The sequence below is a fragment of the Nyctibius grandis genome, chromosome 9 (assembly GCF_013368605.1).
Source record: "Nyctibius grandis isolate bNycGra1 chromosome 9, bNycGra1.pri, whole genome shotgun sequence".
In the NCBI taxonomy this organism is placed as follows: domain Eukaryota; kingdom Metazoa; phylum Chordata; class Aves; order Nyctibiiformes; family Nyctibiidae; genus Nyctibius; species Nyctibius grandis.
Window position 1 is genome coordinate 13,050,301 of NC_090666.1, and position 17,676 is coordinate 13,067,976.

General features: G+C 44.6%; 1 protein-coding gene across 1 annotated transcript in view; it reads left to right on the forward strand.

The window, feature by feature from the left end:
- Positions 1–4,957: 4,957 nt before the first annotated feature.
- The window catches only part of PDE11A (phosphodiesterase 11A), a 136,984-nt gene continuing 124,265 nt past the window's right edge, over positions 4,958–17,676 (forward strand). The window contains exon 1 of the mRNA XM_068407919.1: positions 4,958–5,746. Coding sequence (XP_068264020.1) covers positions 4,958–5,746 — 789 coding nt within the window. The remainder of the gene's footprint in view (positions 5,747–17,676) is intronic.

Consider the following 17,676-nt stretch of genomic DNA (forward strand, 5'->3'; position numbering starts at 1 on the left):
AACACTGCTTCAGCAGCTGTAATGTCAGAGAAAAATGTTTTGAATTTTGACTAGCTCCTATGTCAAGTTTTAGTATTTGGATGCTAATTATGCATTAGGGACTGGCCTTAGCAAAATCAAAGAACGGTATGTTTTAAGATGCCGTGTCCTAATAAACAACGTTGGTAGGTGAGCATTACTTATATTGTGTTACATATTTCATAGACCTTTGTGGAATGTACTATAGAAATAGTGCTCCTTTCCATAAGGAGATCTGAGACCCCAATTCTGCAACCAGTTTTTCAAACACTCACTGAAACTATTATTCAGTTGTGGCTATGTAAATAAGAAAGTGCCAGTAAATATTAGGACTGACAACTAAATGAAGTTTTTCTTTTGGAAAAAAAATCCTCAACATTATCATCTGTGAAGGAAAGTACCAGATGCAGTAGATAACAAAACAGAACTTTACATTAAAAGGACACTATAAAAGGATGATGGAAGTGGAATATCAAGAATATCAGGTATTTTCATGGGACAAGTAACCTTTCAGCAGTGATGTTGATCTAAAAGAATCTTGAGGAGATACCTGAATACCCATCACATTTTTGGTTTAAAAACAGAACCCCACTCATTATATTGTTAGTATTTCTTTGTGTATTAAAAAAACGTAATCATCTACTGGTCATTTTTCAGAGTTGTGGATTTTTTCCTCCATCTGAGGCTAATATATTGAGGTATCCTTATCCTCTAACATGTAGAATGAATGAGGGCTAACTAGTTCAAGCAAATGATAGTAGTGGATATTTTCTCCAACAATAGAGGATTGATGAAGGTGGTTAAAGTCCTCCTAAAACCTCCTCATGAACCTCTACCACTTGAATTGTGATTTATGATTTATTTCTTTGTTTACACGAATGTAGTAGATTAAAACATACTTCACTCAAGCAAGGTTTCCTTATGTCACCGCAGAAGGGAGCATTAGTACAAAACTGATTTGCTAGAGTGTCTATTCCCAGGTACTCATTTTATAGGTATTGTTCCAGTGCTTAGCCACCAGGGGCTTTGACTGATTGTCTTACAGTGCTCCATAGAGCTGAACTGCTGTTCTTAAGTAAGGGAATGAGCGAGAGTCAGGTAAAGAGTTCTATGACACAACTGGATGAGCACATTTTTTTTTTTTTTGTGCTGTAGCTAAAAGATATTTCCCCTTTTGGGTTAATAGTTGGGACCTGTTCTGTTGACTGTTTAGATAATTAAAGCATCTTCCTGAATGACAAAAATTTTCTCTAGTGCTTCTCTCAATTGCATTTTGAAGAGTGCTATGCCACTGCCTTTCTGAATAGAGAAACACACTCCACCTGAGAAATGCATTGACATTTCTCCTTGCGATTCTTTTAGGGCATCTCTATATGTTTGTACCCAAGGAAACCAGGTGAGACTGGCTAAAGCCTGCCTCGCTGAGTTGGCACTGTGCATCCACACCAATAAAAGGTGCATCATACATAAGATGAATCAGATACAAGCTGCCGGTACTTCACTGCAGCATACCTGTAGAATTACGAAGGCAGCACAATCCCACGGAGACAACAAAATCCATTTGCCTTTTTGGCCCTCCCATGAAAGGCTGCAACTAATCTATTTCAGGTCCACACATGAAGCTGCAGCCCAGCATATGGTGTGCTTAGTTTATTCATCCTGCAACCAGAGATACAGTTTGGTGTGTGCCAGAACACAGATAGACCCAGGTTTTCTCCTAACATCCACCAATGCACATCAGGCCAGGATTCTGAGGCAGGTTTTACCATGACAGCATGTCAAAAGGCTGCTCAAGTTACAGAACAGACAAACCACTGTAATCATCTTTGTCACATTTTATCTTTTAAAAAGGGGATTATAGTTCATACACAGATTTGGGGCTGCAGAATTCTTTACAATTAAGGTGTTACAGTAAATTGTTCACTATGCGCTTTATGCAATGGAAACAACTGCATTTTTACTTCCTTCAGTCTTGACTCTGCTATTTGAGAGATTGATGCAGATTTTTGCTGCAATCAAAGCCCATGCATAAACCCCCCAGCAAAGAAACTAAAGATGTCACAAAACTGAAGAAACGGTAAGGGAAGACCTTGTTTATACTTAGGCTTACAGAAACACTAAACTACTTTAAGTGTTTACATACAGAACTGCTACACAGTAACCACTTTGTTGTAAACACTGGTGTGAGCGCTCAGACCAAACATTACTGTAGTGAGAGGGTAAAAATTATTTATATACAATTATTTCACTTGTATGGAGATGCCCAAGCTCCCTGCCTGAGAGCTCAGGGTTAACGCCTGCCAGGCCTTCAGCAGCTTATGCGATTTCTTTGTGTAAGTGGAGTGTTTGTGCCAGTGTTGCAAAAACGCAAATGCCACTGGAAAGGCCAAGCAGCAATCAGTGGCTGCGGGCAAGTGGGCGCCCTTCGAGGGTGATGGTGACACCCGCACTGCGGACAGTCCCGGGGCAGCGCAGGCAACAGCGTACAGATGTGCGCCGGCAGCGTGGATGCCGTGGGGAGCGGGGGTGGCACCTCGGCTGTGTGCTCCCGAGAGCGGGGCCTCCACCGACGATGTGACAGTCGCTGGCGTAGGCTGAGGAGCTGTGCCTGCTGCCACGCGTGAAATCCCTTTACTTCACAGCCCCGGCAGCGTGTCAGTAGTGCACTGACAGAAACGCTGAAGAGATCAGTATTTCAGTCGCCCTTGCCCTTACCGACATACGCCTGCAATGTCATATCCAAGCAAGCTTTATGGAAAGAGCTCAGCTTCTTTACAGGTGCGAGCAGCTCGGGGACGATCCCCTATAGCGTGTCCCCCTACGTCCCCCCGCAGCCCACTCGCCGCTGGCGCTGTAGCCGACCGCCGCCCGGCAAGTCAACGGCGGCTGAGGCACGCACGGTGCGGCTGCCGGGAGCGGCCCCTTCCGCCCCGCCGCTAATCACCACAGCAGCCCGGGGCCAGGCTGGCTCCCTCCTCCGCCCCCGAACGGCGGGGGCTGCTGGCGGGGGCGGTGCCCCCCAGCCCCGGTCGCCCGCGCGCCTGCGCGCCCCCCGCCCCGTTGCCAAGTGGGTGCCGCCTGCAGCGCGGTTTCTCAATGGAGCGCCGTACTCCTGCGGCAGTCTCCCTGCGCAGCGGCGGGGGAGGGAAAGCAGAATGAAACCTCGCCGGGAGGCCGGGGGCAGGCACGGAGCTCTGCCGCCACAGCGGCCCGGGAGCTGCTGCCCAGCTTGCAACAACGCAGACACCGGGACCGGGAGGCGAAATCCTTTGTCTGTCGCTTCCTAAGCAGTCTCCGGGCTGCGGGAGCCACGGCACCTGCACGGAGCCCCTCGTTACCCCCGACTGCTGCGGGAGACGCGGCAGCCCTTCGAGCACACGCACGTAGCCCGCCCTCCCCGGCTGGCACCCGCGCACCCGCCTGCACTATCGACACGAGTCTCAAAATCGCTGCGTCTCCTTGCAGGCTCTGCCCGGACCCCCGCGCCGAGGGGCTGCTGCAGGCACAGGCTCCCCGGCAGGTCGGAATCTCGTTTGGTTGAAGACTTGCCCGTGTGTTTTCCCAGCCACCCAAACTCCCATTCATGAATTTCTGAAGCCACCTTCATTCAGTCTTCGGTGAGCGCATGAAAGACATTTTTCACGTGTTAAGATCCATGACTCCGGTTTTTCAGTCGCTTATGCGTAGGCATCGATTTAGCAATGAAACGTGCTCCACGTGCGCACAAAAATAACCCCGGTCCGTCTGCCTTGGTGGATGCGGCCGGTTTCCGTCTGCCAGCCGGCGCTGCAGGAGCGGGCATCCAGGCGCGCCTAGCCCCGAGGCAGAGCGGCTGTCGGGCAGAAAGCCCTGGGCAGCTTTGCGGGCGGCGGGCAGGAGCCCGCTCCCTGACCCTCTTACGCAGCCTCGGGCGTGAAACGCCGCACAAACGGTGCGCGCCGGGCAGAGCGCCGTCCCCGCACGGGAGAGGCTGCAGGCGTCTGAACTCAGGGATTCAAGGAGCGGAGTTTACTTGGTCTTTCTGAAAGGGCCCCGTTTTTCCGCCTGTCTTCTGAAGTACTGAAGTGGCGCAAATGATGCTGTAAATTAAATACCTTTAACGGCAGTGCTTGCGTTACCTACCCCTGCCTCTCCTGCAGACCGCGGGCGGGAGCCGCGGCCGGCTTCGCCCCTTCCCTGCACACGCATCACAGACAAAAGGACCCTCCCTCTCCCCCCGATGCTCCTGAATGAGGCGCCCGCCAGCGCCGAGCTCCCTAGCGCAGCTCCCTGCTGCTCGGGGTCCGCCCGCCGCGGGACCTTGCGCGCCGCACCCCGCACAGCCCGCCCTCTCCCCGGCGGAGGCTGCTGAGGCGGCTGCCGCCGGGCGGGCGGCGGTGGCTCCCCCCGCAGCGGGGCTTGCCAGCCCTCCCTCCTCCCCGCCTGCCCCCCCGCTGGGCTCACGCGTCCTCCCCCCGCCCTCCCCTCCCTCCTCAGTGGTCCGCCGGCTGGGTTACGCAGCAGCCGCCGCTAACGCTGACAGCACTTGGCAGGAGGGGTTTGCCCGAGCGCTGCCGGAGCATCTCCAGAGGCGCGGCGGTAAAGCCTGCCCGGCTCACCGGAGGAGCCGGCTCGGAACCGGCGGGCCGGGGCCAGAACCAGCGAAGGGCTGAGAGCTGGGGAGCAGAAAAATACCTAGAATAATACGAACGATATTACTACTACTAATAAAGAGTGGGGGTCAGGAAAAGGAGGTCGCGGGGGGAAGCAGGGGGCGAGGAGAAAGCGCGCCCCCGAGGAGGGCCCGGGTAAGGGGCAGGAGCGGCCCCTCGCCGAGGCTGCCAGCAGCCCCCCCGCGCCCCGGGGCGGCCGTCGGGGCGGCGGCAGCACGTGGCGGCGGCGGCGGGGCATGGCCGCCGCGGGGGCTCCCGCGGCCTGAGCCGCCCCCGCCGCCGGTACCATGGCGGCCGCCGCCGACGCCGGCCTCGACGTGGCGGCGGTGGAAAGTTTCCTAGAGAGGCACCCGGAGCTGGTGGAGAAGTGGCTGAAGAGGAAGAACTCGCTCCCTAAAGCGCCTGCCGCCGGCCCGTCGGAGGAGCGGCGGAGCAGCGGCGGCCCCGGCGGCGGCTGGGGCAGCGCGGGCGGCCCCGGCGGTCCCGGCGGCGGGGGGCTGCAGCGGCGAGCCTCCCAGAAGGAGCTGCGGAAGAGCTTCGCCCGCTCCAAGGCCATCCACGTCAACCTCACCTACGACGAGCATGTGCACGCCCGGGCGCAGGAGCCGCTGAGCAGCGTGCGGCGGCGGGCGCTGCTGCGGAAGGCCAGCTCCTTGCCCCCCACCACCGCCCACATCCTCAGCGCCCTGCTGGAGTCCCGCGTCAGCCTGCCCCAGTACCCCCCCACCGCCCTGGACTACAAGCGTTACCTCAAGGAGCACAACGAGCGCCAGTTCTTCCTGGAGCTGGTCAAGGACATCTCCAACGACCTGGACCTCACCAGCCTCAGCTACAAGATCCTCATCTTCGTCTGCCTCATGGTGGACGCCGACCGAGGCTCCCTCTTCCTCGTGGAGGGGGCCGCGGCCGGCAAGAAGAGCCTGGTCTCCAAGTTCTTCGACGTGCACGCCGGCACCCCGCTGCTGCCCTGCGGCTCCACCGAGAACAGCAACGAGGTGCAGGTGCCCTGGGGCAAGGGCATCATCGGCTACGTGGCGGAGCACGGAGAGACGGTCAACATCCCCGACGCCTACCAGGTAGGAGCCGGGCAGACTCCCGGCACTCCGCTGCCCCCGGCTCCCCCCCGGTCCGCGGCGGAGGCTCCTGCCGAGAAGCCCCGGCCCTGCCTTCCCCCAGGGCGTCCCTGCCGGGGCGGCGGCGCTACCACCGTCGGGGCGCCGGGGCTGCCGCATAGCGGCCGCGGGTGCGCTCGGGGCAACTGTTGAGGCAGGAGGGGACTCCCGTGAAGGAGGGAGGGAAAGCCTCTCCTGGGGGGCTGACGGGGCTGAGGTGGCCATGACATCGGCAGGGCAGTGCTGCTGGATTTTGCGGGAGCGGCAGGCGGCTTCATGCCTTTTCAAAACGTATTTTGGAATGGGCTGAAGAAAAGTTTAAAAAAATGCTTGTGACAGTCCCAATGATAATATTGTTAAACCTCTGCCTCACTTAATCTTCCTTGCCTGCCCGCTGCTGAAGTAATCTCATTGCTTTCAAAAGAGCATATATTTTCACCTTTGCAAATGCCCACTCAGCCCACAGGCATGTGGTTTCAAACCCATTCCTAGGAGTGATATAACCAGTCCCGTTACTCTTCTACAAGGACTTTCCCCACTTTTTATAGAGGATTCAGAATGAATTGTGAAAATGTAGTCCTGGCTTCAAGGCAAAAATTCCCTTTGACTTCAGCAGGGACAGACGTGCTTTCTCCGGCGTGTGTTAATGCAAAACAGAGCATTCCGGTTACTAGCTTGAAATTTACCTCTCTCTCATTCAGTCCTAGGGGGTATTTCTAGTGTTTATCAGTGTGAGACGCTATCAGCGATTTGAGGTTCTTGAGAAAATTAAGGACCACAGAGCGACAGATTTTCTAAATTAGGATCTTGGAAAGCTTTAGAAGGGTGGGAGATGTATGTCTTCAAGAATTTTAGTAATAACCATTGCCCAATGTCTAATTTTGCTCTACAGTAATAACAAAAATAATAAACTTTAAAAACTGATGATGCTTTATAGCACGCCATACAAGGAAGAAACCTGAAAAAATAAGGTGGGGCTATTTTTGTTTGAAATACGGAAGAGCCAGGGTAAATGTATTTTGGGCTGAATATTTATTTATGAGGTTCCCAACCCACAGAGTTCGAAGGGAAAGAACAGAGCTTGGTAAAAATGCTGTAATATTCAGACTAAAATGATTGAGTGTTGGATCACCTTTGAAAAAATCTGAGCTTGCTTTCTTCCTTTATTTTTCCTTTTCTCCATTATACACTTCTCTTACCATCTGTTTGTTTTTTATTACTTTCATTTCTAAAACTGTACTCTTCCCAAAATATCTGCTGTTGTGGTCAAGCAGAAGATGTTCTCAATAGTCTTAAGTGGCTAAACATATAAAGGATATCTGAGTTTGCCTGGGAAAGAGCTCCATCTCTCCTTTTAACTCTGGATAGCTCCAGCCACTTTTTTTTACTTTTGCCTGGCTCCTATGCAAAATCAATTAAAATATTATAAATAATGCAATTCATTGTGTATTTAAGCTGTAAGTACATTAATTGCAGTAGAAGGAAAAGTTCTAAGCCAAGTTTATCCTGTGATTATATCAACTGCAACTTCCCTGCTTTCAGTGGAGTTACTCCCGATTAGTGCAAAAGAAACCTTAGACCTTGCAACTTTAATGAAAGTTTTGCCTGATAATAAAATGAGGCAATTGCTTTCTGTTACATTTCTGAGTTAGTACAGTTTATCTTCTCTTGCCTAGCATGTATATATCCATTAAAAAGAAACTATTCTAATTTAGTAGTATAAAGAGCCCTATGGAAGCCCAGGTACATGTGTGTAAAGAAGTGACAGCTGTTCCATTTCAGATCATTGTAGTGCTCACAATACAGCACTTTAAAAATTAATAAATATGATTATATGATTTTTGTCAGCATTGCCACTGATGATGATGAAAGTGTTTAATCAACCGTCAGGTAAACAAAAAAAAGCACCATCAGGAAACTTTGTCAGGCTGACAGATGGAGTTGGAAAAAAAGGGGTGACAGCACAGCACCATTTTGTCCATTGAGGAAAGTGTCTACGTTGCTGCTACCCATTTGGTAAGAAAAGACCTTATATTAGGTCAAAGGAACACCTCTAGATTAATGTAAAGGTTTTTTGCTTGTTTTTTAAATTAACAAACTTGTTTAAAAAGAAATAAAGATACTTCCATATCATTAGTTAGCTAGTTTAGAGTGTTGAGAAATTTGTTTTATTATCATGCAACTATATTTATTTTCTCAGAGCCTGATCAAGTATCAGTTGGAATTCTACCATTGAGTACAAACTGGGTTGCCTGCTTGTATCATCAGCTGCTACTGACATTAATGGGATTTCAGTGTGATTAACACTACATTTAAATCTGTCATGTCCTGTGATGTGCTTCCCACGGGCAGTCCCCTGTGCCCATATACGTACTGATTGGTTTAGGAAATATTTGTAAACGACTTGCAGTGTCTTTTTCAGAGATAGTATAAGATTTCAATTACACATTTCTTTTTCTGAAGAGAAAAAATACTAAAAAATGGTGTCAACTAATAGGCTGGGGCTTTTCCATGATCCAGGTGATTATTACTGTTGTTGAGTCTGTCTTTCAAAACCTGTTCATGTAAACAATCTTCCTTAATTCAATAAGCATACTTAGATAAAAGGTTTGGAATTAATATTATATATTGAGGACTGAATAATCATTTCTTTTAATACAAAACAGGAAGTGTATAACATCTCACAGTAAATTGATTTATGAACTTCAGAGGTGACTGAGCAAACTTTTTGGAGGTTCACAGCATCAGAGAATTTGACAAATACTTTATGGAAAGGTTTAGGTGAATGTCATACGACTGACTCAAAAGTTGCACAATTTCATTCATGACATTAAAAGGTTTTTTTATTACATTGCCAAGACACATGATGAAAGTGAGTTTATAATTATAACAGTTTGTAAAATATATGATCCTATCTGGAAGAGTTAGCACTACAGAAGATTTGAGAAGAGAAAAGGAAATAGAGACTTTCTTTGCATTGCAGAGCCAGTCTGAAACTCTTTCTCCTGGAAGCAACCCTGTTGACTTGTAAATTGAACTCCTAGTCAGCCTAAGTTTTAAAATAAGGCCTTGGGTCTTTCCCTATGTTAATTTTGGGAAGCATTTCTGACTCCTTATTCTTATGTGAATAATGCACTATGTGCATCATATGGGCAAGGAAATTTGAGACCTAAACATCCATTAAGGCTCCTTTTAACAGAGCATAGATGTAGCTTTTACAGTCATATATGAAGACTATTAAGCATATGGTAAGTACACAGGCAGAACCTGTATCTGCAGTTCTTACGAGTTTTTTAAAAAAATTTTTTTTCCTACTTAAACCTATGGATTTTTTCATGTCATCCTTTCTTCTCACAGGTCTTCTACAATGTTTAGCTGAAATTACTGATCATTTCAGTTTTGTTCCATCTTTTAGAGCAGTATTTAAATAATAAAAATTGTAAATCACAAGTAATGTTGTTATACCTTACAAAGTAAGGTTGTTATACCTTTAGCTGTGCAAAAGTTGGGAGATAATAGCATCCCAAGTCCTTCTAACTAGTGAAAAAAAAAATCTTACTCTTTAGAATAGTAAGTATACATCAGAAAGTGGTAAAAAATATGTTCTGCCATTTGCCAGTGTCAGCTGAATAAAGTTTCTCTACATCTTATGTTAAATTTGGAATTTTAAAAGTAGCTTTAAAAGACAGAAGAAGAAATGGCTTACCAGATGGCTGTTTTAATAAAGTGGGGAGCAAAGAGAGGAGAAATATCAAACAGTCATACTAAGACATGGGTTTTTGTAAGTTGGAGGAAGTGCCATAAAAGATGATCAGAACTTATTTTTCAATACAGCTCAAATATTTAAAAAGAAAATTTAACCACATTACTGGAACTAAAATCAAGCAAAACAAGATAAATCAACCTCTCTCTGTTCTGGACTATCTGGTTACATCTTTCAAGTTTAGGCCAAGTGTAATGCAGCTAATGCACACACAACCCTTTACAGTAAGTTTCAAATGTCCTTGAACACCTAGGTACAGGCATCAATTTTGCCTTTGCCGAGCCCCCTGGGTGAGCTCTGAGCATTCATTGCCTGCCTCTGTGCCAGGACAGCATTACAAAGTTACTGCTCATGGGTGCAGACCTTTCAGCCCAGGAGCGCCTGTATGGGACGGGCTGCTGGTGTGGAAGGTCACGAACAGGTAGGAGCCGCATTTCATTACACAGGGTAGCTGTTTGTTAGCATCGATATCACCAGTGTGTCTCTTTCAATTTTAAAGAGCAGTTAAAGCATTAAAACCCTGGGTCCTGGGAGGTTCAGTTCTGCAAATGGGAAGCACTTAGGCACTGTTTTATTCAGCAGCACTTGAGCAGCAGGCACCAACAGCTGCGTTCATTTTGGTGCTGACTGTTAACAAGGCCAGAGGTTGCTCTTTAGAGAGCAGAGAGCATGAAATCTGGCAAGCAGAATAAACATTTTTTTAAAATTCTTTGTAATACAGAAAAAAATTAATTAAAACAATTTTTGCTGTGCATTAAACATGACTAGGAAGTACCATGGGGAATGCAGGAGATAATTGGAACAGTAAAGAACTAAACTGCTCTAACACACTTTCTACAAAAGGATGCTCCATCCCATCATGCAAAATTTAGGAAAACTTGAAATTGTAAGTATGAGTCAGTAAACTGGTGAAGGGATGTTGTAGTTATCCCCGAATCTAATGCCCAGCAGAGGCAAACACGTCCTTCGTGTCACAGCGACACTGGCCTGGGACAGAGGGATCTCCCCACGGAAGGCAGCACCCTCATAGTCTCCACAGCGGAGAGCCCTTGGGGCAGCAGCTGAGGAGTTCTCCTCACCTCGTGTCACCTCCCTCGCTCCATAAGTCTTCTCAGGGAATGTTTTCTGACTGACATGTAAGACATCCTAAGGCCTTTCTGCATCACACCACTGCCATTCTCACTTTGGAGATGTCCACTGGGGACAGGAGCTCCTGGTAGATGCCAGGGCTGTGTAGAAGGGCATGTGTCCAAAGCCACCCGAGGGCTCAGATACAGTTTTGTGTCTCCGTGCTGCTGCTCAGGTGGATCAGCAGGACAGACACGGCTGAACAACTCAATGTACGCCGCTAGTGACAATCCACAGGTATCGTGAGGGAGCAAACCTTCCCCTCCATGCTTGTGTGGGGCAGGCAAGGTTACCTCACCGACCAGACAGGCAGTGGACTGTCCTCTAGGGTTGCCCAGCCCTTACTCCATGGATGCACACCACCTGCTTGCTGCCCCAGGTGTGCCTGCAGCGGCTGCCTCATCGGTTTGAAACGGAGAGCAGGTGGGCTGGTGGCAGGTGGGGAGGGTGCCCAGGTGGGGCTTGTTTGCCACAAGTCCCTGGCCCGGGAGCAGTGTCGCAGCAAAGGGCTGGGGGGAAGGAGTCTGCCTATGCTCAGGTGTAATGGGTTTTCTCTACTTCTCACCGGGGCTGTTGGGTAATTATCAGCCATTTTGTGGGGCTTGCACACTTAAAATCAGTGCTGCAGAGGGGGTGGGTGCTGCCTTGGTTTGGTGCTGGTGTGAGGGGGTGCTCAGGGTGGGTATAGGCTCCCAGGCAAACACAGGCATGGAGGACTTTAGAGCATCAACAGGTTAGTAATTTGGGTTTGTTTTTTTTTTTAAAATAAATAAAAAAAAATCTAGCTGGCTCCCTTTCTCAGTTTCTTTACAGAGCAGGGACTCAGTGCCCTGGCACCTTTGGCCTCTCAAAAGGAGTGGCTGTGAGGCCTGGCTCCTCAGCCCTCCTTCCTGTAGCAGGCCTCAGGGCTGTGAGTTGCACAGAGCCTGAGTAGTAAAAGCCTTTTGGAGAGCTGGGGTGGCTTCCCTGCCTACTCCCCCCCTGTAAGACCATCTTTTATTAAGCTGACAGACTTTAACTGGTTTACTGCTCAGCCAATCCATCTGTCTGAAGAAGACAGATGTTTTAAGGTTTTTTTTCCCCTCAAACACTTCTAAAACTTCCTTGTGGAACAGGTGGGAAACTGGTGCCTCTGTGGCCTGTAACTTCCTTGTGAGAAGGAAATATGTATAATTGATTAGAGCAGGTCAGTGACTGAGAGAATTGCAAGATTAGGCCCTTCAAATTTTAGCTGAGATCTTGTTACCAGCACAAGACTGAGTAAAGCTGTAGTTTTGCTTGGTAAACGATTTTGCTGTTCTGTTTGATTGTTTTCAATTTTTCAAAACAAATAGGTGTTTTAATTTGGTTATTTACCAAATGCTATTGTGTAGTTTGTCTATAGAATAGCGAAGTTAATAAACAAGCATACCTATGTCACTATGCAAGTTAATTTTTTTTATCTTTCTAAAACAACCATATTGACAAACTATGAAATAAAACCAACTTGAGCTAATGGCTCAGCGGAGTTGTGTGTTAATAGTGTAACAGCAACTGTGTGCAGTCTGAGCTTCATGGCTATACAGTGCACATTTAAAAATGACTGTGGCTTAGTTAAAAATGCTCCTGCTTTATCACAATAAGATATCTTCAATTTATTATTTGAGAATCTTGTTGTACTGCTTCTGTAACACTTGAAGCCATGTGTTGCTCACTTGAGTAATCACTGGCAGGTGCTAGGCTTAAACAAAGGCACAGGACTTATGCTGAAACACCTAGGAGTTTTGTTGGATTCTTTGCTCAGAGGAGTATCAGTTTTTTAAAGACACCCCGTGTGTGTATATATTTTAGATAAATAATCATGCATGTTTAGGAGATCAGCACTAAGACTGGGCTCACAGAAAGGCTGGAATCAGATGGAAACATGGACATGGTTGTGGTTGGTTCCCAGCAGGGCATCAGTTGGGTCCGGCACAGAGAGCCACTGTGGTAGAGCAAACAGTGTGATCTCTAAATATTTAAAATTAGAGGAAAAATATTTTTCTTTGTAAACTTTTTTCTTTAATGATACAAGCAGAGCAGAAGTGTGCAGAAGCTACCATACATAAGACTACAGCTTGATTTACTGTTGTGCTATTGATCTAACAGGAGTTTGTTTTGAAGGAAGAAAACAAAAACCTTACATGTTTTGTTTTTTGTTACCCATGGATTTGGGTAATGTTGTCTTACAGAGGAATCTCTTCTGATCCCTGCTGTTGATCAGCTCAGACTACGAAGCATGAAATGTAATTATGCTTATTAGCTTCGCAGTCATGTATGCGAACTTGCTAGTGCTTATAAAGCTATTTACTCCTGTCTAAGAAAGATTACCTATACTATTTTTTCCCCATTAATTTCGTGCTAGTCATAAATAGACAACATGCATTGTTACTTATGTCCATTGTCTAACTAATAAATGAAACAATGGTCAGAAAAGGACATAAATGATGTAACATACCCACACCAATCAAACTAGACAAAAAGCCCCAAACTACTGATGTATTAAAAAAAAAAAAAAAAACTCCCAGAAACTTTAGTATTGCATCACTGCAAATGAACACTTTTCTGGTTTGTGGTTCCCCCCCCCCCCCCCCCCCCCCCCCAAGCAAGCTGTTTTTTAGTTCAAATTTTATATGGAATTATTTAGTTTTAAATCTGGAAATTAAGAATTTTTGAGGGTCAGTGTTCCTTACTTTTTTAAGAATTGTTTTGGGAGTGAAGTAATAGAGTTGGCTGAGCTGTTTTGCACGTTCTTAATGGTTTTATTCATTTTATCTTATAAGAGATATTGCTGTCACTATAAATAGTCACAATATAACTGGACTGTGTGCTTATTTACTTGGGAGAATTAGGTTTGAGATGCTGGTGAATGGTACTAGTTTGTTTTCCTGCTGCCTTTGTCTCTGGGGCTTTAGGGATTTTGGGGGAGATTATAGGCATAGCTGCAGCAATCCTGACATGAAAGTCTCTTCAGATTTCTTTATTGTTTTTTTGTGTGTGTGAGTTTCTTCTCTAAAAGGTTTTAACCATATCTACTATAGTGGTTTATTACTTGGTTTCTGTTTCTTGTTTATGCACAATGTAACTTATACCATATGTGATTTAGAGAAGAGCATCTAGAACAGACTGGATGCCTTGATTTTTTTTTTTTATTTGTATTTAGCTTTTTTAATGTTATACTTTTGAATCTAGATAACTTGCTGTCTTTTGGATTGCTCTTTTTGTTTTCTATAAAAGTTTATATATTATAGGAAGCATGATTAAGAAATTGAATAGGTCTCTTCCAACTTCAATTTCTTCTGTAAATTTAGAGGCTCCTGCAAGCTTCCTATAAAGTCAGTCAAAAGTACATTAAATCAAATTTGTTTATCCCGTGCAGTTTGGTAGTACAATACTACTTAGGTTAATGATGCTGTCAAACATATTATTACCTATTTTTGATACAACTTTGCTAACTCAATCAGTAATTTAAGTATGGTATATTCAAAGAAATTTTGCTGCAAGTTTCTTGATATTTTTTTTTCTTGAGCCCTTCCTGAGAAAAAAAACCACATCTATTCAGTGAACTGTAAAATATAGTAAGCCAGACCTGTTAACTGAGCACTCTTTGTGTTCTTCTGTTTTGCATGATTAAAAAGCAGTATTTTCAAATCGTAAAAAAATCAGAAATGGCTTTTCCTTGTGGCTGTCAGCTTTGGCTGAGTCACTTCGTCCATTTCACGAGATTAAACACTTTCTCCTTAGACTTTGGAGAAGGAAAACAGTGTTTTTGTCATGAACACTTAATTTCTGGAAATGTGTTCAGGCAGGTTTCATCCTCCATTACATTATTTGTCTCTTAGCGAACTTGGTTTAGGATTATACTTCTTCTGCTCTAAATCATGTGAATAATACATAAATTGTACTAGCTTTGATAAGGATATAAAAGGACATATTTTCTTTCCAAGTTCAAAGAACTATCCTATGTTAAAAAACCCAACAGAACAACAAAACCTGTACCTTTACTAATAATGTGTGAACCACCTACTTAAACTGAAAATCAACACTGAAATTCAATTGGTGAAACTTTGCTCGGAAGTTAAAATAGTTTTCATTTCTAATGTATCTTATTCTATTGCTTCAAATGTCTTGAGAAAAGAAATGTAGATTTAAGTAAGGTAAAATGAGAACAAAATACTTGATTGTTTTGTGGGAGTTTGAGACCCTCTATGGCCTTCTGTGGAATAGTGCATGTCCTTAGAATTTTTTGAGAAGATAATTTTTTAGTTGGAAATGTGTAGATTCTTTTAGTAAATGATAGGAAAAGAATAGTCAGCGTGGATTATTTTTTGTAGGCCTCTTCTAAGTGTAACTGTTCAGGTTTAATCATGATCAATGATTGTTATTTAGTGACCTCAGATCCATGGTCAATTTGCTATTGATATGAAAGAGGAGGATTGGGCCCTCATGGATTTTTCTTGTTTGCCACTTCTGTCAAAACAGCTGATACAACTCTTTTTCAGTCCTTGCCCAATATCTGTACAGCTCTCATAGTCAGATTTACAGACTAATGTTATGAATACAGAGGTCAATCCATAGGACTTAACATACAGGAGATAGGCATTATTTGGTTAGGTCCTGATTCAAATTGCCTGAAACCTCAGGCACATCAAGATAATGAGTATCTTACGGGATCACAGCTTGTAGGTGTGGTTAGTGCTTTGAGTTTTCATCTGATATGATGAAGGTAGGGGATCTAGAAAAGTGAATTTGAATATAGCACCTCACTGATAAGAATTCATGCTGCTCACAACTGCTGTTTCAGGTTCTAGCATTTCTGACCCTTATGTTCTTGATTACTTTCAGACCACACTTTTAATGTTATCCTAACAGTTACAGGAACTAGGAACTTAATATTTTTTTAAATGGAAGTTGAAATTCTGATAACACTATATGATTCCAGAACCCTAGGAAAAAAAAACCCGACCTGTCTGTACCTTGCACAGAATAAAAGCATGAAGATGTTTGTCTGGTCTCATTTATTGACAATCTTTAAATATGTCCAAAAAGAACCAGGACTGTAGTGTCACTGTGCTGAAATACCATCACTTGGATTGATTAATCAAGCCTGTTCTCTTCTCTGTCTTTACTTGATTGGATATCACATTTTAGAGGGTAATATTTCCCCAAAGAAGAATTTACAATCAATAAATGACTTGAGGCAAGGATAAGGTTTAATCTACAGAATAACTGTTCTTTGTTGGCAGCTCTGAAATACTAGTTAAAAGTGCCTCAGTCTTCACATTTTGAATGTGTCTGGCATCTAGAAATCTAATATAGAATTAAAGCAGTAAAACCAACTATGTTTGGTTTTAGTAATGTTTTAAACAGTTAGTGGAAGATTTTACTTGTAATTATTGAGTGTTCTTGTGTGAAAATACTGCTAGTACAATTACAATTATGGTGAAGTCTCTCTCTCAAATGTAGATCTTGTATCTGTTCTGTCCTTGACTTCTGAATATAAGTCTTGATTGTAAAAGAAAATTAAAAGTAAGTGCTGCGTTGGTATCCTCAACATTGATACTCCTTACTACCTGGGAGCCCAGTGCAGGTGAGGACCCTGTTGTGCTGCAGGCTGTTCTAACATGTGGGATGATACAGTTTGTAACACAATGTTTGCAGTCTAACAGAGGACTTCTCTCTGATGTAGCAGCTTTGTTATTGGCTGATAAACAGGCCTCCTTGCTCAAGGTTACTAACCTGTGAGCAGAGGTAGATGTTGATTTTGTACAAGCTTCTCGGCTGTCACAGCTGACACTTCGGCATTGAGGTTTTTATTGATGCTGTTAAACCCAGTAAAACATCTCAGCTAGATCCTGCCACATCCTAGTATGATAATAAGTGATGGAAGAAGGGGGGTGTGAGGATAAAAGAGGTTTGGGACATAATGCAGGTCATCCAGTCGTTCAGTTTTCTTATGTGTATATTGCATGATTCAACAATACTAATGTTGCCAGAAATAGTATTTTATTTTTTTCACTTATGTATCTTTCCTCATCACTTTCCCAAATATCACCAAAATAAAATTCTTGCCTGCTCTTATGCAAAAGGTTAGGGATAGAGTTCCACTTCACATCTTGATGATTTTCAATTTTTACTGAGTTCTTGTTGAGATTTTTCCTCAAATACCTCCTTTTTCCAATTAAATGCATTAACTTCCCTATACTGTGCTTACTGTACCTTTAGTCACTGCTCCAGAGATGTAATGCCCTTCTGCAAAAGGTAGTCCAGTTGTCTAGCATAAGTGGATCATCTGATATCAAATAGCAGGAAGACCAAAGCATGTTGTTGCATCTGTTTCTGTTGAATGGCATGCTTCTGGGACCAAGGCTGTCTGATTGCTCTGGGATCCCTGTGCTTCCTTTCTCCTAGTGTAGGGGTTCCAGCAAGAGATACAAACAGGAAACTTTCAAAATCCACTTGAGAGGAGAAGCAATATAGCAGGAATGAGCTGTACTTTAAAAAACACTTTACAGATTGCTAATCCCTCCTGTGTCTATGGTTCTCCATAGCATCCATTAAGGAACATAGGACTGATAGCTCATCATTAAATCTGTTCCTAACACTGGCAGCTATACTGAATATATCCAGTTTAGATAGGTTCACAAGCCCGTGCCCTGTGTGTCACCATCCACTGCAGGTCAAACAGCACTTTGTGTTAAATCTTGAGGCCTGTTGAAAAGGCAATGGCTACATATGCCACAGGACTGTAAATTACAAATGGATTAAAATACCCACTACAGTGAACTTTGTTATGTAAACAAAAGAAACTCGGATAAACATGAATACATCTTCCTGTTTTTTATCAGAGACCTCTGTTATGTCTTACAACAATGTATCTCTTCTGAGTGTATTCAGGTAAATTAATTGCAACTCGCTTTTGGTCTGTCCAACAGCTGTACTTTTTCAATTAAACTCCCCCTTTAAAGTTTACTACTTTAGAAAG